The 23,917-nt window shown below is 34.7% G+C and overlaps 1 protein-coding gene across 1 annotated transcript in view; it reads left to right on the forward strand.

Annotated features, from left to right (window-relative positions):
* DPH6 (diphthamine biosynthesis 6) overlaps positions 1-23,917 on the forward strand; it is a 170,375-nt gene that overhangs the window by 140,261 nt on the left and 6,197 nt on the right. Inside the window, exon 7 of the mRNA XM_069461940.1 lies at positions 20,845-20,939. Coding sequence (XP_069318041.1) covers positions 20,845-20,939 — 95 coding nt within the window. The remainder of the gene's footprint in view (positions 1-20,844; positions 20,940-23,917) is intronic.

Genomic DNA, 23,917 nt, shown 5'->3' on the forward strand with positions numbered 1-23,917 from the left:
CCAGTCTCTGTCTCATTCACTCAGCCATAGCCACATATGCCTCTTTATTACTTAAGCACACCATATTCACCCTTTTTCTCCTTAGGACTTTCTTCTGCCTAAAATGCTTTTTCTGCAGACTGTCACGTGGTTAACACTTCTCATAACTTAAATGACAGCTCAAATACCATCTCCTCAGAGAAGCTCTCCCTGACTACTCTAGCTAAAGCAGATCTCTCCAAACTATCTTGTTTATCTGTTGACATGTATATTGTCTGCCTCTTTCTGCCCCACAAGAATGTAAGCTCCAATAATCTTGCCAATTTTGGCAGACATTAGTTCTTTAATTTTTTCATTCAGTTGCTTGATAATGTGTCCATCCATTCATTCATCTCCTCTTTAAATTATTTAATACTTACTGAGGGTCTATTATGTATCAGATGCTATAGTAAGCACTTAGTACACATGGATTAAACAAATAAGATACTTGTTCTTGAGTTTATAGTTTACTATAGTTGTTTTCAGACCTGGGGGTGCAATTCACTGGGGATCTTCTTTTAAAAAGTGCTTATACTCTTTTCTGACCCACAGAAACTCAGCTCAAGAGGAATAGAGATCTAACCTTTAAATAAGCACTAGGGAATTCTCTCACAATGATAAAATATATAATCTTCTAGTTTCTCAATACTATTGACACATGTCAGGTCCTCTCTTTCTAGATTTATCTGAAAGAGTATACGCCTTCTTGAAACTGTCATCCATTGGCTTCTATGATACTACTCACTCCTAAAACCTTTCTGAGTACTTTCTCAGCTTTCCTTTGGAGCTTTCTATATATTTTCCACCCCTTATATGTTGTTGTTTCCTCCATAGCCTTTCTCTTATGGTGATCTTAAACATCCCCATGACTTCAACTACAAATTTGATTCTTAGAAGAATAACATCTGTTTCTCCATCATTCTCCAGTGCTCTACACGTGTATTCAACTGCCAACCGGACACCTCTATCTCTTAAGTGGCCCCCAGCACCTCAACCTCAACTGTGTGGAACTAAACATTCCTTTCCTAACATATCTTTGTCATTTTTATGTTTGCTGACAGTGAAGGGCCCCATTGTCTACTCAGTCATCCAAGCCAAAAAAGTAAATTGTAATAAAAGACTTTATATACTCCTTTGTTCATAAATAAGGCCCTAAGTCCTTTTAATTCTGCCTTCATAATATCTTCTTACATGCCCATTTATCCTCATTGTCACTGCATTAGAATCTTCTTTAGGTTATTGCAGCAATCTTCTAGTTCAAGTGTATCTCCTCCCTGTCTTGCCCCTTGTCAATCCATTCTCCACAATACCACCATCATGATACATACAAAGTGCAAAGCTGATCCTTATAAACTTTTGAGTTGCTCCCCATTGCCTCACAATAAAATTTAACTCTTTATCCTGATACATCTGTCGTTGGAGGAAATGAGGCTTGTAAGATATGTAGTCTGCTACACCTACCCTGTGCTTCATCAATTTGAACTACTGATGGTTTCCTTAGAGTGAGTATTCCCTCAACCTCCATGTTCTACTCCCCTTCTCTGCATGCATTATCCCTCCTTAAATCACCTAAATCCAGGTTGTCTTTAAAATCTAAACTCAGAGTTCACTACTGTGAGTTTTTCTTGCTTAAATAAACCTCCTTTGAGTTGCCATTTTCCTCCTTGCCTCATAGTATGTAGTACTTGTAGTACTTCTCATGCCACATTTTATTTTTCTTTTAAATAATGTTTATTATAAAATTAAGGCATGTCATATGTAAAAAAAAAATCAAACACTATAAAATAATGAAAAATCTTCTAGTGTCACCAAGCCCCAGTTTTTCTGTCCTATCCCAGAACAATCACTCTTTTCTTTTTCTAATGTAGCTCTTCAGAAACATTTTTTGCATATACAAATATATACAAATGTGCATATCCATTGTTATCTAAATGGGCACATGCTATATATACTATTTTCTGTATTATATTATGTATATTCTACATATATATTATTTACATTTTAGCACATACAAATCTAGGCCATTTATTTCCATAACCTCATTGTGTTCTGTTATATGTCTATGCCAGAATATATTGAACCTATTCTTTATTGATGGACTTTATTGATTCTTTCATGTCTTTTGCTATGATAAATAATACTGGAATGAATATTATTTTACATGTGTTTTGGGGCCATGTATGAGTTTATCTGAGGAATAAAATCATAGAAATGGAAATGCTGGGTCAGAGGGGTATATATGTTTTAAATATTAATAAATATTGAAGAAATTCATTTCTAGCTATGAGGGAATAATTTACATAAGAACAACTCTCCCCCAATACAAACAACCAGACAAGTTGTATGAAATGAAAACAAAAATAATTTTTGAAGGCATCAGAGTATTAAAAAGTTGCAATACTTTGAAGAACCAGAATTCTAAACAGAATGGAAGCTCTGAGCATTGCCCCTTTCCCTTTCAAGGTATTTTTTGATTCAGAAATGAGGCAGAGATGCCAAGAAATTGAAGAGGAAACTTTAGCTGAGAAGCTTAATAAGGTTTTCTCTATTTATATGCCTAGGGAGACAAAAAATGACATTCAGGGAAAACTAAAATGTAATAGACCCGGTTAACCCTCCACAATTTTAGATGGACTCCAGAGTGGCTATACCTTAGGAGTAAAGATAAACCAGAAATAATCCAGCCCTTGCAAATACTTATATCCAACTTTGAGTCATATCAATAATAGGCTTAATTAAAGTGATCTGATCTTACTTTTTTTTAAGTTTTAATTATTATGAGTACATAATAGTTATATATCTTTGGAGGGTACATGTGATGTTTTGATATAGGTATACAATGTATATTACTCAAATCAGGGTAATTGGGGTATCTACCACATTAGGCATTTATCATTTCTTTATGTAAGGAACCTTCCAATTCCACTCTTTTAGTTATTTTAAAATATACCCTAACATATTGTCGATTATAGTCATTTTGTTGTGCAATCAAATATGATTCATTCTATCTAACTATATTTTTGCACCCATTTACCATCCCCACTTTATCTCCATCTCCCTGCTACTTTTCCCAGCCTCTAGTAACCATCATTCTATTCTATGTCTACATGAGATTGATTATTTTAATAGTTAGCTCCAACATGTGAGTGAGAACATGCAAGATTTGTCTTTCTGTGCTTGGCTTATTTCACCTAACATAAGGTTCTCCAGTTCCATCCATGTTGTTGCAAATGGCAGGATTTCATTCTTTTTTGTAGCTATATGATATGCCGTTGTGTATATGCATCAATTTCTTCATCCATTCATCCGTTGATAGACATTAGTTTGATTCCAAATCTTGGCTATTGTGAATAGTGCTGCAATAAACATGGGAGTGCAGCTATCTTTTTCATATACTAAATTCCCTCTTTTGGATGTACACTTAGCAGTGGGATTTCTGGGTCATTTGGCAGTTCTATTTTTAGTGGTTTGAGGAACTCCATACTGTTCTCCATAATGGTTGCACTAATTTACATTCACACCAGTATGCAAGGGTTTCCCCTTTCTCTGCATCCTTGCCAGCATTGGTTATTACTTACCTTTTTGATAAAAGCCATTTTGACAGGGGTGAGATGATATCTCATTGTAGTTTTGATTTGCATTTCTCTGATGACTAATGATGTTGAGCATTTTTTCATTTGCCTGTTGGCCATTTATATGTCTTCTTTTAAGAAATATCTGTTTAGATGTTTTGCCCATTTTTAATTAGATTATTTGATTGTTTTCTATTGAGTTGTTAGAGCTCCTTATATATTCTAGTTATTAATCCCTTGTCAAATATGTAGTTTGCAAATATTTTCTCCCATTCTGTGGGTTGACTCTTCTCCTTGTTGATTGTTTCTTTTGGTGTGCAGAAGCTCTTTAGCTTCCTGTGATCCCAGTTGTCCAATTTTGCTTTGATTGCCTCTACTTTGAAGTATTACTCAAGAAGTCCTTGCCCAGATCAATGTCCTGAAGCATTTCCCCAATATTTTCTTTTAGTATTTTCATAGTTTCAGGTCTTAGATTTAAGTCTTTAATCCATTTTGATTTGATTTTTGTATATGGGAAGAGATAAGAGTCTAGTTTCATTCTTCTGCCTATGGATATCCAGTTTTCCCCACATCATTTATTGAAGAGATTGTCCTTTACCCACTATATGTTCTTGGCTATTTCATCAAAGGTAAGTTCACTATAGATATGTGGATTTATTTCTGGATTCTCCATTATATTCCATTGATCTACATGTCTGTTTTTATGCCAGCACCTTGCTGTTTTGATTACTGCAGCTCTGTAGTATGATTTAAAGCCAGGTAATTTGATTTTTCCAGTTTTGTTCTTTTTGTTCAGGATAGCATTGGCTATTCTGAGTCTTTCATGGATCTATATAAATTTTAGGATTATTTTTTCTATTTCTGTGAAAAATGTCATTGGTATTTTGATGAGGATTGTACTGAATCTATAGATTGCTTTGAGTATTATGGACATTTTAACAATATTGATTCTTCAATTCCATGGGCATGTCATATCTTCCCATTCATTCTTTTTTATTTTTTTATTTTTTTTTCTCTTCTGTGTATTTTCAAATAGCCTGTCTTCAAGCTCACTAATTCTTTCTTCTGTTTAATCAGTTCTGCTATTGAGAGACTATGATGCATTTCTCATTTTTTCAGTTGAATTTTTCAGCTGTAGAATTTCTGCTTTTTTTTTTTCTTTAATTGTTTCAATCTCTTTGTTAAATTTTTCTGAGCGGCTTCTGAATGCCTTCTCCGTGTTGTCTTAAAGTTCATAGAGCCTCTTTAGGACGGCTATTTTGAATTCTTTTTCTGAAAGGTCACATATCTCCATCATTCCAGGATTGGTCACCGATACCTTATTCAGTTCATTTGGTGAGGTCCTGTTTTCCTGAATGTTCTTGATACTTGTGGATGTTCTTCAATGGCTAGGCATTGAAAAGTTATTTGTTTTAATTTTCACAGTCTGAGCTTGTCTGAACCCATCTTCTTGAAAAGGCTTTCCAGTTATTCAAAGGGAATTGAGTGTTGTGATCTAAGACTTTGTACACTACAGCCATATCATTACTGGGAGCACCCAAAGCCCAGTAATGCTGTGACTCTTGCAGGTTCTTGATGGTACCACCTTGGTGGATTTGGGTAAGATATGGGAGAATTCTCTGGATGACCAGGCAAAGTCTCTCATTCTCTTCCCTCACTCTCCATGCTGGGCTGCTGGAGTTGGGAGAGGAGTGATATGGGCACTCCCTCATTGCCACCACAGCTAGGATTGCAACAGATCACACCTGAAGCCAGCCCAGTCTCACCCAAAGCCAAGGGTGACTGTTGCCTGGCTACCTCTCATGTTTATTCAAAGCCCAAGGGCTCTTTAGTTAGCAGGTGGTGAATCCTGAGGGGACTGAATCCTTCCCTTCAGGGCAGCATGTTTCCTTCTGGCCCAGGGTGGGTCTAGAAATGCTGTCCATGAACTAAGGCCTGGAATCAGGGGCTTGAGGAGTCTGCTTGGCACTTAATTTTACTGTGACTGAGCTGTTACGCAAGTTGCGAAACGAAGCCCTCTAAACTTTTCCCCAAGTGGAAGATGACTCTTCCTGAGCCATACTGTCTGGAGTTAGAGGAAGGATGACACAGGCACTGGCTTGGCTGTTGCTGCTGGTTTCTCACTGGGTCGTGTACACCCCAAGTCTACTGGCTCCAAGCTAGCACAGCTATAAGAATTGCCCAAGAACTGCAGCGTTTGTGGCCTGGCTGCCTTACAAATTTATTGCAAGCCCCAGGCTGCTGTTTGTCAGCACGTTGGGAGGTGGGGGCATTTCCCTCTGGCTGTGCTGGTCTAAATTCTCCGTCCATTGGTACCACAGAATTCTGCCCTGTGCTAATGTTTCCCTGTGACAAGGTGACCCTGTGTTCCAGTGTAAAGTCCCACAGTCACTTTAATCTGCCTTCCTTTAGGCACACAGATTCTCTTTCCACTTCGTGTGCTGTCATGGCACCGCCGGGAGATAGAAAAGGGGTGGCATGGGCAATGCAAGACTGTTTTTCTGCCCTTTTCTGTCCCTGTTTCCTTGATATAATGTTAAAATCAAGTACTGTGGTCACTTACCTGATTTTTGGTTCTTCTGAAGGTGCTTGTTTGAATGGATAGTTGTTGAATTTGGTGTTTGTGCAAGAGCGATGATCGCTGGAGGTTTCTATTTGGTTGTTTCACTTCATACACTCCTGATCATACTCTTATTGCCCTCTTTTTTCCCTGGAGAAATAAAACATGATTCAGAGCCTCAAATTATCTGTTAAATACTTTGCTTATAGTTTTCAGCAGGCAATTCAAAATACCAAGCATATCAGGAGATGTGATGAAACAATTAAAAAGTAAGAGAAAAATAGATAATAGTCCCAGAGGATATTCATTCAATTGAATGATCAGATTTAGACTTTAAAATGACTATGGCTGCAGTCATCCAGCTAGCTCAGTTGGTAGAGCATGAGACTCTTAAAATGACTATGGCTAATATGCTTAATGAATTGGATGAGAAGAGGAAGTATTTTAGGGAAGATTTGAAATCTGTAGGAAATAACCAAATGGAATTCTACAACTTCTAATACCCGAAATTAAGAACATAATATTTAATACATGGGTTTACTAGATTCGTTATAGCTGTATAGACAAATAATGAACCAGAAGATATAAAATATCTAGACTGAAACACAGAAAATAACAGGATGGATAATAGAGAAAAGAATATAAGAGATGTAAAGGGGAGGTGTTTTTCATACACATAATTACAGTTGTAAGAGTTGAGGAGAGAAAGGATAGGGCAGAAGCAATTTTTGAAGAGATTTTACCATAGGACCTAGCTGTAGTTACCTTTGGATATTTTGACAAGTAGTTTCTCAGGATGATAAAAATTGCCCTAACAAGAAGGAAGGATGTTAATGGATAACTGAATATTTTCAACAGGAATTTGTTTTCCTGATAGTTATAAAAAATTACACTAAGCATTCTGTAGGTTGTCTATTTGGTCTGTTAATTATTTCCTTAGCTGTGCAAAAGCTTTTTAATTTAATCAAGTCCCATTTATTTATTTATTTTTGTTGTTGCTGTAATTGCCATTGAGGTCATAGTCATAAATTCTTTGACTAGGCCAATACCTAGAAGAGTTTTTCCTACATTGTCTTCTAGAATTCTTATGGTTTCATGCCTTACTTTTAAGTCTTTTATCCATCTTGAATTAGTTCTTGTGAGTGGTGAGAGATGTGGATCCTGTTTCATTTTTCTGTATGTGGCTATCCCATTTTCTCAGCGCAATTTATTGTATACAGCTTCTTTTCCCTAGTGTGTAGTGTTGTCTGCTTTGTCAAAGATCAGATGGCTGCATGTGGATGGTTTTATATCTGGGTTGTCTTTTCTGTTCCATTGGTTTGTGTCTCTATTTTTGTACCAATACCATGCTGTTTTGGTTACTATAGCCTTGTAGTATAGTTTGAAGTCTGGTAATGTGATGTCTTCAGATTTGTTCTTTTTGCTTAAGATTGCATTGGCTATTCAGCCTCTTTTCTGTATCCAAATGAAGCATAGAATTATTTTTTCTAGATCTGTTAAATGTGACATTGGTATTTGATGGGGATTGCGTTGAATCTGAAAACACATTGGGTAGTATGGACATTTTAACAGTGTTGATTCTACTGATCCAAGAACATACGTATTTCCATTTGTTTGTGTCATCAGCAATTTTTTTCTCAGTGTTTTGTAGATATCTTTGTAGAGATATTTTATCTCCTCAGTTAAGTATTAACTATATTCCTAGGTATTTTATTTTCTTTGTCGCTATTGTGAATGGTATTAAGTCTTTGATTTGACGCTCAGCTTGACTGTTATTGGTGTATAGAAGTGCTACTGATTTGTGCACATTGATTTTTTGACCTGAGATTTTGTTGAATTTATTTATGAAGTCCAGGAGTCTCTTGGTGGGTTCTTTGGAGTTTTCTAGATATAAGAACATATCATCAGTGAAAAGCAACAGTTTGACCTCCTCTTTCCCAATTTAGATACCCTTTATTTCTTTCTCTTGCCTGATTACTCTGGCTAGGACTTCCAGCACTGCATTGAATAGAAGTGTTACAATGGACACCCATATCTTGTTCCAGTTCTTAGGGGGAATGCTTTCAACTTTTTCCCATCCAATATGATGTTGGGGCTGGTTTTTGCCATATATGGCTTTTATAATTTTGAGATATGTTCCTTCTATGCCTAGTTTTTATCATGAAGGCTATTCACAAACTATACATTCTGATAAAGGGCTAGTATCCAGGATCTATAAAGAACTCAAATAAATCAACAAGAAACAAACAACATCATTAAAAAGTGGGCAAAAGACATGAATGGAAGTTTTCCAAAAAAGATAGACTAATGGCCTATAAACATATGAAAAAATGCCTAATGTCACTAATCATCAGGGAAATGCAAATTAAAACCACAATGAGATACCACCTTACCCCTGTTAAAATGAATTTTATCAAAAAGTCCAAAAACAATAGATGCTGGCATGGATACAGAGACAAAGACTACTTATACACTGTTGGTGGGACTGAAAATTAGTACAACTTCTATGGAAAACAGTGTGGAGATTCCTCAGAGAACTAAAAGTAGATTTACCATTCGATCCAGCAGTCCCACTACTGGGTATCTACACAAGGGAAAAGAATTCATTTTATGAAAAAGATACCTGTACTCAAATGTTTATTGCAGCACAATTCACAATTGCAAAGATGTGGAATCATCCTCTGTGCCCATCAATTCATGAGTGGATTAACAAAATGTGCTGTATGTATGCTATAGAGTACTACTCAGCCATAAAAAAGGATGATGAATTAATGCCTTTTGGAACAATTTGGATGGAACTGGAGTTCCATAATCCTAAGTGAAGTATCTAATGAATGAAAAAACAAACACCACATGTACTCACTATTAAAATGCAACTAACCATTGAGCACATATGTGGAGAGAGGGAAGTAAACCTCAGTGAAAATTAAGCCAGGGGTAGCTAATAGGAGGCATGGGTGAAAACCTACCTAACGGGTATAGTGAACACTATTTGGGTGATGGGCACATTTATAGCACTGACTCAAGCAATCCATGTAACCAAAAACATTTGTACCCCCTTAATATTTTGAAATTAAAAAAATAAAATAAACTACACAAGGCAATATGAGTGTCTTTGTCTTCTAACTTTCTCTCTTACTTTTTCATAGAAAACTATTTTGTGTGAATATGAGCACAAAAACTATATGATCATTTCAATTGGTGCTGAAAAGCATTCAGTGAAATTTAATATCCTTCATGATAAAAACTCTTAAAAAAACTGAGTATAGAAGGAACTTACCTCAACATAATAAAAGCCATATATGACAGACCCACCATGAATATCATATTCAGTGGGGATGATACTTGTTCCTCTAAGATCTGGAACAAGACAAGAATACCCACTTTCACCGCTGTTATTCAACACAGTATTAGAATTTCTAGCTAGAACAATCAGACAAAAGAAAGAAACAGGCTGGGCGCAGTGGCTCATGCCTATAATCCTAGCACTCAGAGGCTGAGGCAGAGGATGGCTTGAGCTCAGGAGTTTGAGACCAGCCTGAGCAAGAGCGAGACCCCGTCTCTACTAAAAATAGAAAAAATTAGCCGAGTGCTGTTTCTTTCATTTTTGCATATGCTCATAAAGAGGCTCAATGAGTTGCCTAATGTTTCCAGAGCACAGTGATTCTAATATTAAAGCAGAATGATTCATCCGTCAAACTTTATCTTCCTTCTCCATTTAGAAGGTATGATTTAACTTATTACCTATGATTCTATCTTTTGCATTATTACTTAAGACAAATCAGATAGTAAGGAATGCCTATTATCTCCTTATCTTTATGAATGATGTGATTAATCTTATTAAGCGAGATAAAAGATAAACCACACATTCATTTTTCAATTTGTTGACACAACTCTCATAAATAGTTAAGGAATCCAAAAGAGGGAGAGAAAACAGGCAACCTTTAAACATGAAGGAGGTGGAGAAAATAAGCCTAAGTAGGTGAGAACTCATTTTATTCATCTGCCTCAATGCTCCTGAGACACTTCTTATGTACCCTTTGTGCAATGTGTGTAGACATGACTTGTTAGCAAATATATCAATGTTTTAATATATTACTATATCTAAGAGTTAATATTTTTTAATTAGGGGAAGTTTTGTATAATGATTTCTTTTGCAGAAATTAATATTTATACATTTTAATTAAGGGAAGTTTTACATATTATAATGCTGTCCTTTGCAGAAATTAATACTTAATTGTGGGAAGTACAGAAGACAGGTTGGTTGCAGGGATGGTAGAGAGAGAGAAATACCTTTGGCCAAGAGTCCTTCTCATAGATCATTCAGATTACATGGAGTAAGAGGCAGTGTGGGACAGTGATCAGCAAGGCATTACTGTAGCCAGATGCCCAAGGTTGAATCCTCAGTCTAGTTCTTACCTGAAATGTTGATATAGTTAGTTTACCATGTGCAAAATGGAAGTAATAACAAACAATGAAATGGTGTATGAGGTGTTTAGCTCAGTATCTGGCACATTCTAAGTGCTCAATAAAAGTTAGCAATGTTTACTGCTTCAAGTCAGGTCTGCCATTACTGAAGAAAACTTGGGAAACTTTCTGCTTTCCAAAATATATCAAAAACTAAGTAAATGCTATAATTGGAATAATGTTTAATACTGTCAAATGATTGTTAAATGGCATATATCAACATGGAAAGTAATAATCCTAACAGAAAATGAGCAAAGCTATGGAGAATCATCACACAGAAGAGAATGTCTCAAAACTTAATATGGATATGAAGAGATACTCAAACTGATTTAGTAATCAGGGAAAAAATACAAATTAAAGCAACAGGAAGATGTTACTTTTTACCAGTTTGTCTGGCAAAATGTAGAAAGCTAGATAAAGTTATTTGTTGACAGGACTGCCTTTTTAGAACCCCTCTAGAATATAAACTGGTACTTTCATTCTGGAGGACAATCTTGCAATACCTAGATTAAATATCCCTATCCTCCTTAATGTAGCAATTCTCCTGTCAGTCCATAAGGGGACATTTAATGAGAATAACGAGAATAGTCTTTGCAGGGTTGTTTTTGATGGTGGTGGCGTCATTGGAGGCAATACAGTTGTCTATTCATAGGAAAGCTAATAATTAAAATGCAGTGGGTACACATCATATAGTACAAGTCAGCAGTTAGAAATATATACTTGATAAACACAGCAACAACAGTACTGAGTGAAAACAATTAACATTTAAATAAATTCAAAATACAGACATACAAAATAATACATTTGCAAGGACATACACATTAAATACTTTAAGATGTTTGCCTGTGGCTAGAGAAAAAATGGGTATAAAGAATGGAAATAAATGGAAAATTAAAAAAACAGAAAAATAAAAATACTTACCTTCCACTGAAAATTTGAAATATAATAAAAAATAGGGAGGCAAATAAAAATCATAGTTCTATTGCCCTATGTTGCACACTGTAGACATATTGGTGTATTCCCTAATGGTTTACTTCCTGAGAATTTTTTTAAAGTCTATGTAGTTAAATACTTGTACATATTTTATTTACATAATGAGTTTCAGTCATACACACAATTTTGTCTTCATTTTTTTATAACATGATGTCGTGTCCATTTTCCCACATAACTAAGTATACTTTGAAAATACATTAATTAATGGCTGTGTAGATTCTATCATATTTGTATTCTACATATGAATGTATGACACATTTACATATATTACATAATACATGACATATTTACATATAATGCCATATTCATATATCTTTTTGAAAATATTTGTTATTTCTAAGTTATAAATAATATGATTATCATATTTTTTAATAAATCCTCATGCACATTTCTGGTTATTATTTTCTTAAGATAAATTCCTAAGAATGTAATTTCTGGGTTAAAGAATGCAACAGCTTTAAGGTTTGTACATTTATTGCTTTACATTAACATGAAATAATTTAGCCATTGCTTCTTAAACTTATGCAGGTTCTTAAAATTATCATCTTATAAGTGAACAATGGATTCTATAATGACTTTATCTTTTGTGGGGTTTTTTTCCCCTAAGACTACTTTCTTATTGTTTGAAAAAGTAGATGAATTTTAATATAAGTTTCATCAAATTTTAAAGGTTTGGAACTATTTTTTAAGTAGTTTCCCTGTTTATTAAGAGTATTCTTATTTTGTGATGTTTTAAAATGTTTGTCAAACTTTATGTTCTCAAATCATTCTTCAGTCTTTGATACAGAAACAGCTATCTGTGTCTTCACCTTCTTTCATTTCACCAGCTCACTTTCATCTCTTATAGTGAATTGTTTTGATATTTACCTCCCTGTCTCTCAATTGGATGTTTGTATTACTACTTCATGGTCCCTCTCCCCTAATATTAGCATTCTTTATTGACTTCCCATTCTGAAATGTACAGATTTGGATGTCTTCACTCCCTTCGCCTCCATCACATACGTGTTCTTTTTCCCTTCTTCCATCCTCCCATATGGTTATACTGCAATTCTGGCTGGATCAATATTCAGTGTTTATATTGCAATAACTGTGAAATCCCAATACACAGCTGAGTCAGGTAATAAACTCTGGTAATAAACCATTCCTTTCCTGTACAACTTTTTATTTTTTCCCTTGAGTAAATAGTTGTCTTGTTTTCTTCATTTATTTAGTATTCTTTGTACTTATCAGTATTTCAATGTTACATTCATTGCCAGTTTTCTAATCTCTTATTCAAATGTTCAGATATATGAAGTACTTTGTCATCGTCTTCATTCTGAAGAAGTCTTCTTTCCAGAGCTTCTGACTTTGTCTAATCTGGACCAGTTTCTCTTTATGCATGCTATAAGGCTGACATCCTGGCATGTCTCCATCATCCTGGGGTTCCCTTTACCTTCCTCCTTCTGTGTTGGAGTCTTTATTGTCTGGATCCAGTGCCTTTTTTTCTTTTTTTGTTTTGTTTTGTTTACTCTTATTTTTGTGAAGCACATTCTCTAAGAGATTTTGAAGAAAGGGCCCATAGGACAAAGGCAATATATGTAACCTAAACATTTATACCCCTGTAATATGCTGAAATAAAAAATAAAATAAAAAATAAGAAAAAAAGCCTCTAGGAGGTAAATATTTTGAGACTATGTATATTTCAAAATGTAGTCATTATTTCCTCACATATGATTGGTATTCTTTCACAAGTCATGTAATTCTCTTTTTGGAATAATTTTCCTGCTGGATGATAGTATTTCGTCATTGCCTTGTAGTTTGGTATGCTGTTGAGAAGCCCAAAGCCATTCTGATTCCTATTTGTATGTGACTTTCTCTGTCTCTCCATTTCCTCTGTGGAAATGTGTAGGATATTTTCCCTCTAGAATTGTACAATCTTATGTGATTTATGTGTCCTGGGTGTGTATATTTTTATTTACTGTGCTGGGATAGGAAGAACTTTCAGTTTGAAAATTTCAGTTCTAGGAAATTTTCTTGAATTATTTCATTGGTGTTTACCTCCACCTTGGCTTTGCTTCTGAAATTCCTATTATTCCTACTATATAAATTCATATTTATTACAATTATTCACATGTTATTTAATTCTCTCCTAATTTTTATCTAATTCATTTTTTGCTCTTTTCTAGGAGAATTTCTCAATTTTATTTTCTGATCTTTCAATTGAGTTTTTCATACCATATTTTCAATTGTAAAAAGCTCATTTTTTTTCTGAATGTTTTTTTTAAATCTATAATATCCTAACCTAATTTTAATATATTCTCTAATCTCTTAAGAATATTAATAATAGCTTTTGTTTTAGTTTTCTTCTCCCTTACGTGTTTTAGTTTTCTGTTTTCATTGTTTGCTTTAGTCTCTAACTTTCATTTTAGAGGTGTTGCTCAGATTTATGATAATCTGTAATATTATGCTCATATTTAAGAGTAGGGAACCTAAGAATTTGATTGTAAGCACTAGGTATGTGTATGGGCTTTCTGACCTTTAGTTTCACTATAGAGAAATCTGAAGAAAAAACAAACTGGTTTTTTTTTTTTCTCTCTACTCTCACACCACACTGAACACTTCTTACACCAGATGTGTGAGAGTTTTTCCACACATGCCAGGCAATTCTCCAGCATATACCAACTGGCTATATCCTGCAGTTCAGTTCCATTCTATCACTGTCTACTTGGAGATAGTGTCAGATCCCACAGGTTAAGGTCTCGGTGCCACAAGACTTTAGATGTTAATTCCAAGCAGTAAGTTGTCACCTATACTTCTGACTGACTGGCTATTAATCAAGGATTCCCACAACCTCTTCCTCAGGTTCTATTAGTTTGTTAGAGCAACTCACAGACTCAGGGAAACACTTGATTTACATTTACTGGCATAGTAGAGAATACAGATGAACAGCCAGTTGAAGAGATACATAGGTCAAGATATGTGGGAAGGGGCATCACCCTCCACCCAACTCCACGTGTTTAGCTATCTGGAAGCTTTCTGAACCCTGTCCTTTTGGGCTTTTATGGAGGCTTCATTACATAAGCATGATTGTATCATTGACCACTGGTAATGAACTCAACCTTCAGCACCTGTCCCTTTCTGGGCAGTTTGGAGGGTGAGGCTGAAAGTTCCAATCCTCTAATCAGTTGTTTCCCCTGGCAACCAGCCCTCATGCTGAGGCTTTCCAGGAGCCCACCAAGAGTCACCACAATAGAACAAAAGATGTTCCTATGACCCAGGAAATTCTAAGGAATTTAGAAGCTCTATGTCAGACACTCCTATCACTTGGGAAATTGCAAAGGTTTTAGGAGCTCTGTGTCAGAAACTGGAGTCAAAGACCAAATATTAGAACAAAAGATTCCCCTGGCACTCCTATCTATAAGGATATTAGGAGTTCTGTCTCAGAAACCGAGGGCAGAGAACAGATATTTATTTCTTATTATATCACAATATCACAGGAAGTATAGCTAAGCCATTTAATCTGAGCTAGTCATATTCCAAAAAGGATTCTCCATGTTCCTGTCTTGAAGATGAAAGCATACTGTAATTTGTTTTTTTCTTGGAGTGGGAAAAATGGCTACAGGCCTCAAAACCTTACATGCATACATTAATTCATTCCCTCTATTTATAGTGTAGTAGCTCTGCCCTCAGCTGTGTCTCATTTCTCTCAGGCCAGTTCCTCATTTCACTCTCTGCAGAGAATAAACCTCTTGTTTTCTGCCAGGATGGAGGAGAAGCAGTTGCTAGCCTAGAGGGAGGGGATCTAAGAATTTGACTGCTTGTTAAACAGACTGTGGATCAATCCTTCTTACTTTAGTGCCCTTTTTCTTTCCCCCTCACTTCCAGAGGTACCTGGTGCCACCAATTCCTTGACCTTTTGGTTATTCTATTGTGTGAATGGTGTTGGTTCTCAGTCTTCACTGCTATTGGCCTAGGGCTCAGTGTTGTTGGTTCTAAAAAACTGGTTGATGCTGTCACCTTCTCTCCAGTGTTTTCCATCTTTGTGCGTTTGTGGCCTTTTTATGAAATACCATGCAGTAATATTTTAAAAGTGAGTCTCTTTACCAGCAGCATTTACACTTTAATCAAGGTATTTCTTAAGATCATCACTTTTACAGTCATGCATAACAACATTTCTGTAAAAGATGAACTACATATATGATGGTAGTCCCATAAAATTATAATGGAGCTGAAAAATTCCTATCACTAGGTATTTACTATACTCTACTTTTTATTATTTTTGAGTGTAGTCTTCCTATTTATAAAAGAAAAAGTTAACTGTAAAACAGCCTAGGCAGGCTCTTCAGGAGGTATTACAGAAGAAGGCATTGTTATCATAGGAGGTGACAGCTCCATACATTTTATTGCTCCTGTGAGACCTTCTAGTAGAACAAGATGCAGAAGTGTAAGAAAGTGATGTTGATATCCTGCTCCTGTGTTTGCCTAGGCTAATATGGGCATTTGTGTTTTTGTTTTTAACAAAAAAGTTCAAAAAGTTAAAAAATATATTTTTAAAAATAGAAAAAAGCTTATGGAATAAGGATATAAAGAAAGAAAATACTTTTGTGCAACAGGACAATGTGTTTGTGTTTTAAGTAAGTGTTATTACAGAAGAATCGAAAAGGCAAAAAAAAATTAAAAGTTTTTAAAGTAAAAAAGTTAGAGTAAGCTAAGGTTAATTTATTAGTGCAATAAGAAAATTTTTTTATAAATTTAGTGTAGCCTAAGTGTACAGTGTTTATAAAGTCTACAGTAGTGTACAGAAGTATCCTAGGCCTTCACATTCACTCACCACTGACTCATCTAGAGCAATTTTTAGTCCTATGAGCTCCATTCATGATAAAAACCCTATACAGGTATACCATTTTTTATCTTTTATACTATATTTTTACTGTATCTTTTCTGTGCTTAGATATGTTTAGATACACAAATGCTTACCATTGTTTTACAGTTGCCTACAATATTCAGTACAATAACAGGCTGTTTAGGTTTATATGTATCATCTTATTTAATGCAGCACCCCCATAACAGTAGGTATTACATACAAAAACTGAGATTCAGAAAAGTTACACAATTCCTCCAAGGTCCCATGGCCAATAAGTAATGGAGCCTGGATATCAGCCTAGATTTATCTACTCCTGATTTTCCATTTCTGCTAAAACTAACAGTAACTGTTCATGAATTTTGTCTACCTTTTTAACATATTTATAATAGTTATTTCCTTGTCTACTAAGTCTGATATTTGGTTAATGTGTCAGTCTATTTCTATTTTGTCTGTTTGGGCTTTTTTCTCTTGATTAAAGGTAAAATTTTGTCATTTTTTGACATTTTTTAAGATAATTTATGGTAGACATGGAATAAAAAAAGAACAGTAGAAACTTAATAAATACCATTTACTCCAGAAAAAACTGCACTCCTTTCTCTGTCTGACAGCTAGGGTATTTATTCTCCTCAATCTCATTTCCAGTTGAGGTTAATCTGGTCTGAGTTGCATTTTATTTCAATTTGCTACTTGTTTCAGATGCTTTCAGAGCATGATCAGAACTCTTCTTTCATGAGGGCTTGGAATCTAAGCTCCAGTGAGTCTAGAGGTCTCCACCCCCACCACCAACTGCACACCTTACAGACAGTCTTTTTGGTATTTTGTGCCTCTTCAGAGGCTTACTGCTCTCAACCTCTCCCCATCTCTCCAAACCTTGAGAGACATCTCTCAGTCCTCCTGCCCTGTCCTCAGGCTTTTTAGTACAGTGAAAGCTCAGTAGAAAAAATTTAATGGGCAGGTGTTTCCAAGGGGATCTCTCTCCTCTCTCCTACCCTGGCTCCAGCCTTCTGCATGTAGCCACTGTTTGCCTTGGATAAGGCTCTGTGGGAAAGAATTGGCAGGCTATACAGACTTTTTGGTTCTCCTCAGAGGTCTAATAATCCATCACAGAAGTCCACAGATGGCCATAAGTTTGGCTGCTTTCTACATACCATAATATAGGTCCCCCACCTAGGAAGGTTTGATTCTCCTTCTCTGTTACCCCATTAGGAAAGTGGTCATGGAGCTTCACTCACCTAGGAAAGGCTCATCTAATCTGTAATTTAGTTTATCAAGGTGTCTTAGATCTCTCTGTTTAAAACAAAAAGCATGATTTTATAGCCTATCTGGTATATTTTTATTGTTATAGTAAGAATAACTATCTACTTCTACTTTTCACATACTAACTAAAAATTTTAAATATATTTTAATCATTTAAAGAATAAAGAATATGGTGGTGTTCCTGTCCTTGGCCTTAAGGCTCTCTCTACATATCTCTTGATCTCATCAAATATCATGGCTTTAAATATTATATATCCAAATACCAATAACTTAAGGAATAGACAATATTAAAAATGTGTTTATTTTTCAATATAGATTATAATTTTACATGCTTATATTATGCAAAGAATCATGAGAATTCAGTGAGAAGTTAAACTTTAAAAAAATCTATTAACTATTTAGTATGTTTCATTATAATGATACTGATAGAGAAACTTATTAAAGAGAACTGCAAAAAATGTATTTGGAATGATTGAGTGCAAGCATACAATAATCCCAGTTTTGAGTTAAAGCCAGAGATAGACCTGAGATATATTAGGAATAAAGTAATAAAGTTACTGCTTTCTATGAACCATGTAGAATCTTTTCTATGAACAGAATTAGTAACACTGACCTAGGGGTTTTATAAAAGTAAATTGAAGATTGTATACCATAAATATGTATGTAATGTGCACATCTGGATTCCTCACTTCCCTAAACTGACCTTTTCTATTGCATGCATACATCATGCTTTTGTGCTACAAGGATTTTGATTTCTAATAGTGTGTATGTCTTAGCAAATTCTTTAAAGCAAGTGGCTAGCATACGGTTTGCTCCTTGAGGTTCAAGAAGAGATCAGAGGGCCTTGGAGCTGACTACAAGTAAGCCAATAAAGATTAATTTCTCTCAGTACTTATGTCTGTTAGAGCTTGAAGCCAGTAGAGTTTAGAGGGGTCACAAAAGACACCATAAAGATTCAGTCAGATTACTTCTTGGTTCTTCAGCCACAGAAACCACTGGGCTCTTTATCTAGATTTAGATTTCTTGGTTTGAAATCTGTTTTCATACTGGTGAATCAGTAACAGAAGGGGAAAAGAGACTGTGCATATTCATTTATAGAGATAACATCATTGTCACTTTATTATTTGGGGTGTTAAAATATAGAGTGTAGTATATTTGGTAGGCTTCAAAAGACCAAGGACATTGTCTTGTTAACTTTTGGATCTTCATCATCTAGCAAGGTCTGGCTAACAATCATTGTTCAATAAATATTGGTTGAAGAACTGATTGAATGAATGAATGTTATAAAAATATTTTATGTAAACTGAAAGTATTACTGGGTACATCCAGATTTTAATAAGTCCCCTCTTGAATATATTCTTCTTTTATAATCATAATATGTTGGTTTAACATACCAGCTTACATTATTTTTACTAGGAACTAACAGAATCACTTCTGTAGGGTAACAGCCATGCCGAATTTAATAAAAAATTCAGTTTCCTTTAGTGGTGGATTACAGAAATTATGCAGAGCTTCAATAAAACATTTTCTAATAAAAGGATGCTAATAATTGATAAGATATACTCCTCACCTGAAGAAACTGGCCATAAGTCATAGAGGTGTTATTAGAAGATTCACTTGGTAGAAAGTTGTTGGAATAGGTGATCAGCAAAGCGTAAAAAGGGGTAGGCATTAGCTGGCAGAACAAAGAAACACCCCTGGAATCCATATCCTGTTATTGTCCCTATGTTTTTATTGCAAAGCTGATTTTAATTTAGTTTACTATGGTAAAGTAGTCTGTTCCTATTATCTGCTTCTATTAGAACCAACTCTCATCATTTGGCCTTGCATCAGAATCATCTCTACCTCATGACCCAGTATGGTGAAAATTTATCTACTTTTTTCTTCTGAGTTCTTAATAAAAAAACACCCTGTTTTCTTTCCTTCACTTTTCTTGCTGTCTGGCTTTACATTGTCATTCACTGATCCTTTACTGATCCATTACTACTGATCTTTGGAGGGAGCAGTAAAATTCTCATAGGTTCATGTATTAAATCCCTAAGAGCACATAGTTAATAGTTGAAATTTAATGGGTTCAGAATGGTTGTACAACCACAAAAATCACCAAATAAATAAATGCATAACTGTACAGGTAAAACTGAAGACTTAGACCACAGTCCTAGCACTGGCAGTGACAGAGCATCAAAGGTATCATTTTTCTTTAGTCTGTGAGGACTTTGAGCTAGGAGACACCATAAGCAGGGAAAGCTGTGACATTCTGAATAAAGGAGATGGAATCACATTGATAAAGTCTCGACACATGAACTAAAAAGGTCCACATCTATGACAGCCAGTGAAGGTGCTCCCCAGCCCTAATGCCACCCAGGTACCCGCCAATTAGATTTCTTTACTCTCAGTATCAGCATCATTTAAATAGTATGGCTTATATTTAATGCAGATCAATAGATTCTTTGTTTCTTTAGTTGCTTCTGTTTTTTTTTTTTTTTAATTTCAGGTTTGATTAGACAATTTTGTAAGCTATCCCAATCTTTCTTTGAGTTAAACCTTTTTAAGGCTTATCTGCAGTTTTGGAACTTCACTAGTTCTCAGTACCCTTGGAACTTTCCTAATAAAAACAACCTCAAGCGTAATAACCACGTATGTGACTTCTTTTTATTCACAGGCCTAAGGAAAGGCCTTAGATTGCTGTCTCTATGTGTCTGAGAAATTCTCTAAACACAACATATTTTTTCTCTTCCACATAAAGGTCAAACAATAGGGGTAGCTCAGTTTGGCTATATCTATTGTCATTTACTACGTAATGACTTAGCCTCCCTTTGAGTCTATAGCTAGTATCATTCCCAAAATATACAGTAATCTTTAAGTTTTGACAGTATAAACAAAAATGTTGGTCCCTTACACCTTTTTTTGTAAGAGTTTTGAGAGTATTAGAAATCTTATGCCTTATGACTTTTTTGGAATGGCTGTAAGCACATGTTTAAGCAAAAATATAATTATTTTACTATAGCTTACAAAGTATTTTGGAATTAAACATTCCTGTATGGATTTTTCAGAACAAAATAATATAGGTTAAGTGAGTATTTTTGCTGTCTGATTTTGTTTCCTTTTCCTTTTTTGTTTTTTCATGTTTTCAGCTTTCTAAGAAGTATGGAGTCCATGTTTGTGGAGAAGGTGGAGAATATGAAACATTCACTTTGGATTGCCCTCTATTTAAGAAGAAAATAATTGTGTAAGAGATCATTTCAGCATTTTCTTGCCTTTCCTTAAATTTAAGTGATGGAAGCAACTTAACATTAAGCTTGAGGCAACTTTTGTTGGGAAAAATAGAACATGTCCTCTAAGTTCACAAACACTCAATTTGTTTAATACCAGTGAAGTCGTCTGAATACTTAAATCAATACCTGACAAGACGAGGCCTTCATAGAAGGCTATAAACTTTTTAGACATTGCACTTTCGTTTACTTGCTGATTATGGCCTGCAGTAAAACTGGTACCTACACACTGACACTTTTATCCTTTCATGAAGTGTGAATTGCCTGTATTATTTATCTTTCATTACAGCTACATTTGATAAACTGCCACATCAGTAGCCTGTGGGTTCCATTAACTCCATCCTCTTTTTCCTTTTTCTTGGCTTTAACAACTTAGAATGGTAATACTAAACATTTCTCTTCACTTATATAGGGTTATTTTTACATATAAACTTTGTTTTTAAATGAATTCAGTTCATGATGAGTAGTGTGATTTCTTTCCCATAAATTGTTAAAATTAGTGTAGTGAAAAGCAGGAACTTTCTTCAGTTTATTACATTATTACCCGTGGTCTAATTTATGTTGCTCTTCTTGTATGCTAAGAAAGTACTTTATCTGCTTTTTCTAAACTCTTAGTCTTCTTGGAAAAGATTGTCAGAATTATGCTTGATTGAATGGACAGTTTCAGTATTTTCAACACTAAGACTTGACTTCTTTGTACATATGAATAATGAGGGAAGAAGTAATAAAAATTAAGACAACTCTAGGTGAATGTTCTAAAAAATACATTTATTTAGTGAAACATGGCAAGACATTTTCATTACCATATACAATATTTATGTACTCTTACTTCTTCCATATTCTTCTAACCTCTTTTCCAGTAATAATAAACATAATGGTAATTTATTTGACAAATATTTATCAAGTACCTATTATGTCCAAAGCATTCTACTGGCCACCATTGATGTTCAAAGATAGTTTCTGCCTTCAAAGGTTAGGAGGAAAACACATCTGTGTATAAATATAATACAAGGTGGTAAAGGATAGAAGTCACAAGTTTGTAGAGGGGAGACATTTCTTCTGGCCATTATGATCACAAGACGATTCATGAATGAAATATTCATGGAGTATTACTTTTATGAAATAATACTGTTTGATATTCAAGAAAAACATCTGCATGCTAAGGTGAAATTATAGTATAATGGAAAACTGTTAATATGGGACTAACCAAATTAGAAAAAAAGTATAACAATAAGAGGAAAACATGTCAAAGAATAATACTTTTCCCATTCACCTGACAAATTGAAGTCCTAGAGCACCTAGAAGTCTTTATGGACAACATCTACTGCTTTAAACTACATAACCAGGTCTATCATAGTACTTTAGACCTGGAAAATGAATTTTTTTCCTCAATTTTTTGTAGACAAGGAAGCCTGAACTTGACAGATACAATGGCATGAGGGGAATCAGTTGTGCTATTAAAGAGAATGTGTCAGGCAAGGTGTATTAGAACCCTCTAGTGCCAAAATGAGCTTTTCAGGGCAACTGAATAATCATTTATTGAGGCAAATTATGTGGGTGGAACCCTGCAAATTGCTGTCCTGCTCTGTAGGAGTTCTTCCTATAACAAGAGAGATGGACAGGCAAATCAACAATACGTGATAAGTGCTACCATATGGATGTGTACCTTGAGAACACAAAGGAAGCACTGCCTCTTCATTCTTACTCATTTATCAGTTAATTACCAATCTAATTCTGATGCTAAAGCATATTCTTTGCTTTTTTTCTTCATAAGCTATGCCTCACTTCAGCCTCATAACTTTCTTATTTAATACCTTTTCTCTAGATTGCCTTGCCATTTCTTCTCACTTTGCTAAATCCTTCCATTTTTAAAGGCTTTGGTTGCCATAACCTCCAGTGCTAGGTCCCATACCTGGACACTCAGAACATAGAGTAGGCACTAATACTTGTGTGTTAAATATCATTGAATTAAGTTGTCATTTATTGTTAGTATTTTTTATTTTATCCTGTTTTACTTACTTTTATGTATTCCTTTTTTAGGTTATAAATAGAGATTATAAGTTAGGAAAAATCCCGGTTTAGTGGAAAAAAGATTTCACTTAATATATACAAAATCTTTCCTCCTCCTTAAAATAGAGATGTCCTTATCACACCTGCCTAATATGCATGGAATGTGATGATGAGAGTGATTCATGCATTGTGCCTTCTAAAACTGTATATAAATGAAAGTCATTTTATTTAGAGATAATCTTCCATATGATACAATTAAAAGGTAAATTTAGTCCCTATAAGTATTTTTTAACAATTGGCTATTAATAATGCTGGATCCTGCAATTTAGAATTCATTTTTGGAACAAATTTAACAACTTCTGTTATGTTTGATGTAATAGTGATCTGCCACAATTAGCATACAACTAATCATTTGTTAGGAATCCTGTTTAAAATGTCTGATTCAAATGGCATTTGTTTTTGATTAAAAAAAGAAAAAGATCACCCTACGGGGAGGAAAAAAAACTGTTACATGCAAAATTATTTGATTATAATTAGGGATTTTTTTAAAACACAATTGAATTCTTTTTGTACAATGAAGTAATTCAGAGAGATGGGGTGATTCTAGAAGTTTATTATGAAATACATTTTTCTCAAATTCCAACCGATGTTTTAAAAATATTATAGGAAAGACTGGTATAACAGTTTTGTCTAGAAATAATTTTAAAAATTTCTACCTAGAATATTTTACATTTCGATTTTCATGTCAATTAGTATGTGAAGTCACTCATGTCTAGAAACAAATTTCAAAATCAGTAAATGGATTTTTTCACGAGGAGCCCTCATGAAAAGAATTATAGCCTAGCTTTTAAGAAAAGAAGACAATTGTAGGTTCTCAAAAACCCTACTTCCTCACTACTTACTGCCTTTATATATATTTATATAT

Source organism: Eulemur rufifrons, chromosome 2 (assembly GCF_041146395.1).
Source record: "Eulemur rufifrons isolate Redbay chromosome 2, OSU_ERuf_1, whole genome shotgun sequence".
NCBI classification, from domain to species: domain Eukaryota; kingdom Metazoa; phylum Chordata; class Mammalia; order Primates; family Lemuridae; genus Eulemur; species Eulemur rufifrons.